At 45.4% G+C, this 10,267-nt stretch overlaps 1 protein-coding gene across 6 annotated transcripts; it reads left to right on the forward strand.

Moving 5' to 3' along the window:
- Nucleotides 1–227: 227 nt before the first annotated feature.
- LOC107316024 (protein mono-ADP-ribosyltransferase PARP12-like) lies at nucleotides 228–10,213 on the forward strand. Of its 6 annotated transcripts, XM_085521691.1 has the most exons (9): nucleotides 1,390–1,667; nucleotides 2,817–2,885; nucleotides 3,660–3,796; nucleotides 4,266–4,386; nucleotides 5,419–5,509; nucleotides 6,713–6,788; nucleotides 7,280–7,410; nucleotides 9,082–9,233; nucleotides 9,860–10,213. In XM_085521691.1, the coding sequence occupies exons 3-9, from the start codon at nucleotides 3,737–3,739 to the stop codon at nucleotides 10,144–10,146; spliced, it is 918 nt and encodes a 305-aa protein (XP_085377817.1). In that variant the 5' UTR covers nucleotides 1,390–1,667; nucleotides 2,817–2,885; nucleotides 3,660–3,736; the 3' UTR covers nucleotides 10,147–10,213. The 6 variants fall into 6 exon arrangements, 5 of the variants coding, with proteins under 5 accessions (XP_015722564.2, XP_085377832.1, XP_085377817.1 ...); XM_015867078.3 differs by lacking the exons at nucleotides 1,390–1,667; nucleotides 2,817–2,885 and adding an exon at nucleotides 228–981; XR_014936383.1 differs by lacking the exon at nucleotides 2,817–2,885 and having other exon boundaries at nucleotides 1,385–1,667; nucleotides 9,086–9,233.
- The last annotated feature ends 54 nt before the right edge of the window (nucleotides 10,214–10,267 follow it).

Genomic DNA, 10,267 nt, shown 5'->3' on the forward strand with positions numbered 1-10,267 from the left:
TCCCCCCCCCCCCCCCCCCCCCTTTTTTCTCCTCCAAAGCAACTTAGAATTGCTGTTCTTGTTGAGACCATTTCCTGTTATTGTGTGAAATGGAGCTCAGAGATCAACACCACGGTTGTGGGGCTCATCCTCCCCCTCTGACAAGTTAATGTACAACAGGAAATACTGGGGAAACCATCACAGCTATGGAACAGGGTGCTGTCTTCAAGTGGCAGTGTGGTTTGCAGTGAGATTTGGGGCATTTTACTGCATCATGAGGTGCTGTCAGTCTATTCCTATGCTGTAAGCTTGCACTGTAGCATCAGTACTCCCACACTGAACCTTGGAATGGTCTGCAACCGTGACAGAGCTGCTTTGTGTCTGTGGATACACAAAGCTATGTAAACATTCTGTACCAAGCAGAATGTTTTTCCTAAAGCTGGTATCTCTGCTGAAAGTCTTGGCTTCGGTTCAGAAGAGCATTTTAGCTGAGAATTCCCATATGTAGAAATGAACCTGCAGGATCTAAGCCGATAAATCTCATCAGTCAAAGAGAGCATAAAAGTTGCACAACTATGAAGATGAGAGGCTGATATGATACGAGAGGTCAAAAGGCAGTCACAAAGGGCCGGATGGGGAAGAAGCAAGGTTCAACTTCACACTCACAGCTCTGTTTCTTTTTACATCCTGGGTATATAAAGAGCGCTCAGGGTGCAGCCTTTCCATAAACTGGAACTGAAACTGCCAGTCTGGTCTGACCAGGTTATCAGAGGTAAAACTGTTCTGGGCAATTCAACTGAACATAATTTGTGCAACTAAAACAAACCTACTCGGATGCAAGTGTTTTATGTGGTTAGCACTGCTTGACCTATCGTTAAGCTTTATGCTTCACAGCTCTGCTGGGAAATGCTGTCAGTCTTCTGCGGAGCTGCAAATCAGATAGGAAATCTCATCCTGCTCCGATTTCAGCAGGGAAAAGCGGAGAACGGCTCAGATTTGAAGGTAAAGGAGTAAAAAGGAGAGTAGGGAGCTCAGTGTAGGCTGTTTCAGTCCCGCAGAGCCCCCTGCTTGCTCTGCACTGCTGTGGGTCCATCTGTGTAACACTGTCTACTGCACTTATCAGCCCAGGTGTATGCTGAGGGGTGCACCCACTTCATGCACTGAGATGGGGATTTCGTTTTGCAAGGCAATGGCAGCTTTGGGCTTTCAAAGAACGATGATCAGCAGAAGCTGAATGGCAGGAGAAGGTCTGGAGCATTTCTAGCCACACGAAGGATGGGAGGAAAAGGTGCAAGTCGGGTGTTGATGCCCAATATGAGAGGTTAAGCAACAAGGACAAGCTACACCGACTTGCAGGGTTGTTGATTTTACTGATACGCCTGCCAGAACCATTAGCTCCGCCTGGCCGTTCTGCTCATGCCTGGCAGATGCGCGTGCGTATGGCGCAATAACCAGAAGGAAACACTGCTCAGCTCCACTCCTTATGGGTCTGTGGCTAGTGGGAAGGCATCCCCGACATCCAGCAGTGGGGCTCTAGACAGCCACTCGTATTTTATTTCTGAAGTCTTACTGCGTGCTAGGGCCCTCTCCCATGTGGACATAGGGATCAGAGGGCTGTGGTGACACACAGGCATGTGACTGACACCCGTCCCCCAAGGGAGGTGGCTGGACAGCCCACTGGCAGCACCGTGAGTAGGGGACCCTGGGGAGGCAGCACTGTGAGTAGGGGACCCAGGGGAGGCAGCACGCGTGGGGCTCTGACACCTCTCCTGGGGTGCAGCCAAGCTGGGGAGGGAGGCAGAGGAAGTTGGGGATTTCACAGTTTCTGGGTTTTGCTTTTGGCTCTGCTGGAAGGACACCTGCTTGCTGTTAGTCAGGCCATAAACCATGGTTGTCTTTGTTAATACCTCCGTTCTGAGAGCGGAGGCAATGTGCAAGGCAGTGTGAGGTTGCTTTTTATCTGCGCAGGCTGCTGCTACACGGAAGTGAAGGCAAATTTATGGGGTATCTGTTAAACGAGAGCAGACAGTGACATCTTCAGCAGAAGGTGAAGGACACTATTCATCCTGACAATGAAAGATGTCTGTCTGCTATATCAAGAGCTTCACTTTCATTTCTTTCTCCTTGGGGTTAGCTGTTGAATGGAAAAAAACTGGGAGCACAAGCCTTGCGAAGTGAAAGCGAAAGCAGGACTGAAGTACACCCTTTAGGAGGGAGGGTGGGATTAGAGCAGAGCAGGGGTCCCGGCTCTGGGCAGGGGTAGCAGTGGTCTGTGGAGTAGAGGGAGATGGAACAGGAATGGGGGAACAGGGGGAAGAGCTGCTGGAAACTTCATCTGATTCTTCCCAGCCTCTTTGCCCATTTTCCTCTGTTCCTCCTCCACCCCCTCCAAATCCCACACTCTATCCAAGAACTCACAGTTCTCCTGCCACGGCAGCAGCATACCGCTGTGCAGAGGGGAAAGAAGGGGCGAAGGCATCCAAAAAAAGCTCCCGGGAGTGTTGGATCTCATGAATGTCCTGCAAAGGGGCTCGAAAGAAAATGAATCGGGAGCGTTTTTCTAGGAAAAGCCTGGCTAGTGTTACTCTGTATAAAGAGCACAGCAGTCTGAAGACAGCGGTGGAACAAGCTAAGGCTGGGAAGGGGACTCTTTGTTCTGGTGGGCTAAGGGGCTGCCAGGCCTTTGTTCACGGGCCTTTGTACTGCAACCAACCCTAGAAGGGAACTCCTTGTTTGTTTTCCCCTGATTAGCCTGCTTTGAATAGCCCCTATCCCTGCCAAAGCATGAAGGATGTCAGAAGCAGATGAATGATCATTTCCCGTTTCCCCTTGCACAGCCTGCTCAAATTCCTTGAGCTAATGTGAGCTTCTCCACCACAATCTCTTGCAAACTCCACAGCAGGCAGGTGAGCAGCTCTTAGGCTGCATTTGTGTGCCCTGTGATGAGGTCATGTTGCAGGGTCATAGAAAAATGTTAGCTAGGCTGCGATCCAAAGCTGGGACAACTAAAGGAGGAGGAAGGAGAATAGAAAGCAAAAGAAAGATTGCTTTTGAATTGCTGGTGACCACCTGTTCTGTTCTCCAACGTGGCATGTCTTAAGGTGGAGCATGGGGCAGGCACCTGGAATTGACATAGGGAAGTTCTAGGAAGAAATCATTCACTCGGAGGATAGCGAAGCACCAGCACAGGCTGCCAAGAGAAACTGTAAATGTCCTATCCCACAACAAGCTGTGTCTGGCATAGGGAAGCCCAGCCTCTCCTCAATGGGACCTCTGTCCTCACACAGCCCCTTTCCTTTCCCCATCAGTGAAGGTGGAGTGGTGCTGCTGGCGCTTTCTGAAGACAGTGGGATTTCTGCTTAACAACTGTGTCTTGCTACTGTTATCCAGGTGGAGCCACTGACCTTCATCTAACAAGCCAAGTTCATCTTGTCAGTTGTGTTTCCTCCCAATACACATTTTAGAGAAAAAACGGCAGCCCAAGCAACAGAACTCAGGATCATTCCTCTGACAAGTGATGTATCAAACAAATATATTAATATCAGTTCCTTGGTTCTGCACTTCCCAGCCCAAGATGTCTCCTTTTCTGAGATGCTGTTAGATTTCTGAGATCACCAAGGACACTGTATAGGTTGACAGCTTTGGGAAAGACTGACTCTGGATTTCTCTTTCTGTGCTAGGGGTGAAGACACAGCCAGGCACTGACCATTTCTCCTGTGTTCGTGGTGCCTTCAAGGCCCTCCCGTGTGCCCTCAGAATGGCGTATACCTGGTATTGGCTTGATGACTTGGGGCAGTGGATTGAATATGGGAAAGAGGTGAGATCCATGGTTTAATGCTGAAAGCTCCTGCTCAGCCATCTTTGGGGAGTTGCTTAGGACATATTGTTCTGCAGCTGATGTGTTTTACTATGTCCTACTGGTGCCATTGCAGTGCTGCTTTGATGGATTTGCTTTGGTGGATTTGTCTTACTAAGTGTCCATCAAAGCAGTACTAATTCTCTGTGAAAGTTTCCAAAGGACTGCCTTTGAAAATGGGTGTATCTTCCAGACATAACATAGGCTGAGGCTGACCACACAGGGTAAACACTTTGGTTGCTGTTGTTTCAAGCAGCTGTTCTCTGTGAGGTACCTCTACTTCCCCAGAGGACAAAGCAGGAAGCCTTAGAGCCTAGTTCCATATAGCATCTCATCACAGGGACCTGAGGAAACACTGGTATGTCCCCACAGTGCCACTTACACTGCAGGCTTGTTTCTAACATGTATAATTTTCTTGTTCTTTCTGTAGAACCCAATTCACCCCCAAGCCAAAGTAAATTCTGCAGATCTGGAGAAGGCATTTCTAGCTGACCAGAGAGGTACTCTGGTATTTATGGCAGGTTCTCAGATATACGAATTAGACTTCAAAGGTAAAGTATATCTTTGCTTAACATTCATTACACAGCGTAGCTGACTCTAAGGTAGCTTTTCCGTTCCAAGAACTGTCAACCTCTATCTGGATTTCTTTGACCATGTCTTTTTCCTCCTATCACTTCACTCCAAGCAGAGCTTGAAAGTCATGTACTTTTCTCTGCAGAGATAATCTGATCAAACTTCTGGACTTTTGCACCTGTTATCAGTGCTGTATATTGAGAAAAAGAACTGAAATAAAATACTTCATGGTATTTGACTTAGGCATTTGGGTTTCTATGACTAAAGAGGAAACAAGAAAGTAATAAAAAAGACCAGAAAAGTCAAATGGTGAAGCAAGCTCTGGTAGACATCTTACAAGCTAGTTATGAGGAGAGAAAACAGTGCAGCAAAGAAAAATTATGGGCTAGTTACAGAGAAAGTGAGTGGAAAAATATGAAATGCTTATCTGTTTCTAATTTCTTTGTATTTTTTTAACCATTTTAAGGTTTCTGTTAGCTTTCGAAAATTAAAATCTGTTTCCTGGCATGAATAGAAAGTGTGGCGCTTGAAGGAGGAAACAGTGGCTGGTTAGCAGAGTCACACTGTGTGTGCTCTGTGATACTATTAAAGGATGAAAAAGAAAAAGCAGGCTTTCCTCTTAGCCCCAAGTAACAATCCTGTATCGCCAGGAAAGTTAGGCTTAGGGACTCCATCACATTGAAAACCCTTCCCTGCTGCAGGCCAGACATCAGATGTGGTTTTCTCTGGCTGGCAGCCTGGATATGAGTACATCTGCAGGTGGAGTAGTTGGTGATTGCCTTTGAGATTCACAGCCTACACTAGCAGGTTGTTGGCCCTGGTGATCTCCAAGCAAAAGCTGCCCAAGTGGGAATGGTCTCGAACTATGAAGTAGGGAGTGGGATGGATGCAATAACAAGAATGTCACCCTGCAACGTCTTGAGCTACCTGCTTTTAAAACTTTTTCTAAGTAAGTGCATTCCCTGGGTAATAAATTGCATAGTAGTGAGTCATTTTGTTTTCCTTTCAAGACATGGTCCAAAGAAATTTGATCTATGCAACTCAAAGAAAAGTTATGCGGCTGCCAAAAAATTCATACTCTCAACGTGAGCAAGACAAAAGGTACTGTACTTGCATTATTTAATAATGTAAGGACATTAGATGATGGCGCTTTTCTCTCTAGAATTCGATTTTATATTTCTTTAAATCATTTTTAGAAACCTTTTGCTGGCTGGTTTAACAATATATATATATTTTTTTTCTGTGACATTATTTGTAAATTATGCAATGTTTCTGTGAATTGTGCTTGAGGGATGTTTGGTGGCAGTCCTGGCAGCCATTGAAGACTGAAGACCTCTAGGGTAGATTTGTTCCTTATGTGAGAGCAAGATCATATATGGCTAATACAACTGTGCCAGAAATTTTCGTTCCTTGATTTATAGCCCAACAGTGCTAAGCTATACACAAGGCAGGAACAGGGGAGTGCCAGTCCCAGGACTGTGAAGCAGATAGATGCCATTTCCTGGAAAGCTGAAATAGGAAATAAAATAGAAGCAAATTCCCGTAAATGAAGTGACCCGGATGCAATCAGTTTTAGTTTGTATTTTTAAAGAAGTTTGGTTTGACAGCATTTGGGCACATTTGCTTTAAAAGTTAGTTGTGCTATTGCTTTATTTCAAAAAGAGCCACCCCGACTTCAGAAACTTACTGGCAGGCAGTAGATACGAAACCAGGAGTTCGGTTTAAGGGCTGGTTCAGCCAAAGGCTGGCTGATTTTAAAATAAAGCAAACTGGAACTTCTGAGTCTATGGTAATGCTCCTATTGCCTGGGCAAAATATTTATGCCAGGTGGATGATTGAGGACTTGTGTTGGAAGTCAGTAAGGACTAACTAATGCAGCAGCGTGTGGGACATTACTGCCCACCCATGTCCTCTGCCAGGCTGGTCCTGGGGTCAGGGAAAGCAGGCTGCTTGTCTGGCCAGCGGCTTTGAGATGAGTAGGCATGTGGAGGGAGAGGGCTCTCACCCCAGCTCACTAGAGTTTCAGGCATTGCACGTGGAGGTCTATCAGAGAGCAGTTATATAAACTATGGTAATTCTTGACCGAAGGTGTCCTATAAATGCCTGCAAAGAAATTCATTAATGTCACTAGGATGTGTATGGAAATTTAAACTGGAGAAAGGGGTAACTGGAAGGTTGAAAAGAAAAAGAAAAAAGGAAAATCCAGAGATGCCTGAAAGCTGCTGTAGAGCTGGGTGAATTCTCCAGAATGGGGATTTGGTGAGAAGTGTTGTGAATTGACTTGTTCTTTCTTCTTTTCAACAGCCTGTATATGGAGCCATCGCATTCACTTTATCCTCCAGAATGGGACCAATCAGCACTGCCTGAAATTGGGTACAAGGTACGCGTTTTCATGTCTCCAGCGGAGTCAGTGAATTATGTCTATTTCTTGGTCTATGTTTCTTGGTCTATTTGAAGCAAATGTCATTTGCTGTGGTACTAGAGCTGGACCTGTAAGGAGGTATCTAGAAGGACCTCAGGTATCGAAGTGAGGCTAAGCTGATAGTCACTCTTCACCATGAATACTGCTCTGCATTTCAGCTTTATGTTACTTTGAAGTAGAAATAATCCAGATGCATAACGAGTGTGTACATTGAGGGAAGCTTGTGATAGATTGCATTCATTTTCCTGTGCAGCAGCACCTCAGTGCCTGCACTTCCAGCCTGGTAAGAGAGTGAATGTGAGGAGAGAATGGTTAACTGTAAAGACAGGAGAAGCCTACAATTTTAATGGTAGGGTTTTCCTTTTAACGCGAGTAAGTAAGTCCTTTGGAAGGACTGGGAGTTGTTACTATCAGAAGCACCTTGTAATTGGTCTTTTTGAATGTTACAGTTGGTAGATGTTGGCAGCACTTCCAGTGAATATAGAAGAATTGAGAGTCTGTTTCAGAAGACGATGAAAGATTACACTATCTGCCGGCTGCAGAGGATCCAGAATCCAACACTTTGGCAAATTTTTCAATGGTTTGTTTCTATTTTGTTTCATTGTTCCATTGGTAGCAGAGTGTGGGTGTTTCCTGATCTTTTGTCCTCCACAGCCTCTGATAGCAGTTGCCAAAGGCAGTAGCACAACAGAAGTTAGATTGCCACAGTTCTGTGCTCACAGATCCAGCTGGTAGTGAGTTTCACAATAGGTGCACAGGCACAAACATGTGCATACACACAAAATGGGCTTTTATATATATGCATATAGTTGAACAAAAAATCAATACAGACAGCACAGTTCTCATGAAATGATAAATAGTGCCAACAGCCTCATGCTGTTCCCTTCTCTGGCTAATCAGGTTGAAAACATGTTGATGGAAAACAGATACTCACACACACACATTCACTTGTATATGTCTCTTCAGGAGTTAGACACTCAGCCTACACATACGCTGGCCCTGGGATCCTCCCATCTCCAGCTGCATTCTGCACAGATGTACACATGTACAAATGGACCTCTCAGTAGGTCCCTATACTCCATGCTGCCACCAGGTAGTTTTCCTGAGCCTCATTGTTCTTCTGGTAGGCAAGCTATAAACTGTTCTCTCTAGCATTTGGCCCAGAGATATGACTGCTTGATACCCATGTCCCATGTTACTTGCTCTTCTCATTGTCTGTCCAGCTTGACATTCACTAGCAATCAGGCACTGACATGCATAGCCTTCCTTGCTTCTATTGCTGTTACCCAGAAGTTCCAGTCCAATTGTGTGCACTCCAGCACACTGGCTGTAGAGTTAACCACCCAGCATGTGAGCTAGAAATGAAGTCTAATGAAGAGATAAATCAGACAGCATGGATCAGGCACAGGGCATAGCTAGATAAGCCTATGGACCAGTCAGTCACCTATTCATGCATGATAAGGGGCCTTCTTTATTTCCTTTTCCATCTGTTTTCCTATGTGTGTAATCCCCAAATCATGTGCCCTTCCTCTGCACCCCATAGTGAGTTCTATACTCTAAAGGGAGTACCCACCTCAGTCCATGAGCCATGCCCCAGAGCCTTTCCATTGCCTGTGGTGCTAGTGTCACCCCAACCCCTGAAGGCCCCTTGGGAGGGGTTGGGGCTTCTTGTTGTCTGAGTATGTTATTGAGGTTCTATCACCTGTCACTGCCTCCACGCTCCTGTGTGTGTGTGAAAATTAGACTTTTAGCACATAATTCAACAGGCTGTACATGTTGATCTTCCTAATGTTATTCAAAAAGAAATCTATTTTCCTTCACCGAGTTGTGGAATCTCAAACTTAGTATCCTCATGGGATTAAAAAAAACCCCACAATTGTTTATGTGATAAAGCTAGAGGTAGAGATTACACAGTTTTTACTGTGGCTTCATGCTGTTCATTTCATAACCATACTCATTCATTCAGGATTATACAACCTGTTAACTGGAAACAATTCCCTCTTGAGAGATATTCATCTCTTTACTCTCTAATGTGATATGTGAAGCTGAATGCAACATGGTCCGTGATGATGTGAGAACTTTTTGTTTGCAGCTGTGCTGCAAAGTACCAACAGAAGAGCACAGCAGGCAGTATCCCCACTGAGAGCAGTTTGTGTCACTCTTTCTCCACAACCCCAAAGTAGGATGAGTTGGGTTGGGAAGTTGTCCTCATTTGAATCAGTGCAACATGTCATTCATTTTTTGTCACTAGGCAGAAGGAGCAGATGAAGAAGGTCCATAAATCGAACAGGGTGGATGAGCGGCTTCTGTTCCACGGGACAGACCCATGCCATGTGCCATCCATCTGTGAGCAGAATTTTGACTGGAGGATCTGTGGCACTCATGGGACAATGTATGGAAAAGGTAAAAGCATGTGGCCTGGACTTGCATCCGAATTCTTCGGGCGTTTCTAGAACTCAGGAAAGAGCTCAGCAAAAGCTGTGTTTTCTGCTTATCCTATTTCCTTAGACTTTCTGTTATTGGTGAAGCAGCATAAAGCAGTGGTGAGAGCAGCCAGGTCAACTCATATGGTCCTACCACGGGCCCAGCCCCAGTTGCAGCGGGGACTCCATAGGCAATGGCAGGCCTAGTGGGAGGGAGTTCATGGCATAGCATGGTGGGCTGGCCAGAGTCTGTGTGAAGTGACTGCCCCTGAAGCCCACACACCTGTACTTAGTGCAATCTCATCTGTTCATGTCTGCATCACCACAAGCAGTGTCAGCAGCCTTCAGGAGGGACGGAAAACGTTCCTCTTTGCCTCAAGAATTTGCTGTTTAGCGAAGCTTTTAGACAGGTGTGACAGAGAGGCTGAGGGAGAATTATGACTAGCATCTGTCTGCTTCAACAAAAGCCCACATGAAAACACTTGGCAAGGATATGTTCAGAGCTATTTGAGGCTGTGGGATCACTGAGTGCCAAAGAGCTGATAGCAGATGATGTTCATTCCTTGGTTGATGTATTCTCTTACCTGTGGCTTTTCCTGGTCCTAGGAAGCTACTTTGCCAGAGATGCCAGTTATTCTCACCAATACTGTTCCTCCAGGATCGGCCGCAACAGCATGTTTGTAGCTCAGGTTCTTGTAGGAAAATTTGTTAAAGGGAACTCTGAATACCTTCGTCCTCCACCCACACCAAACAATCACAACAGACTCTATGACAGCTGTGTGGATGACCCGGAAAACCCTTCCATCTTTGTCATCTTTGAGAAGTTCCAGATTTACCCTGCCTATATCTTGGAGTACAGTGAAACACTCCAATCTCTATGTGTGATCCTTTAATGAATAACAGAATATTCTTTGTATTTACACTGAAAAACTTTAATAAATCTTTTTATTCATGTTTGTACAGGTTTAGAACTTGCTAATACTAAAATTTCCTTAAAGATGCTAAAGAACATTT

This window comes from Coturnix japonica, chromosome 1 (genome assembly GCF_054131305.1).
Source record: "Coturnix japonica strain WE chromosome 1, WE-NBRP24, whole genome shotgun sequence".
NCBI lineage: Eukaryota > Metazoa > Chordata > Aves > Galliformes > Phasianidae > Coturnix > Coturnix japonica.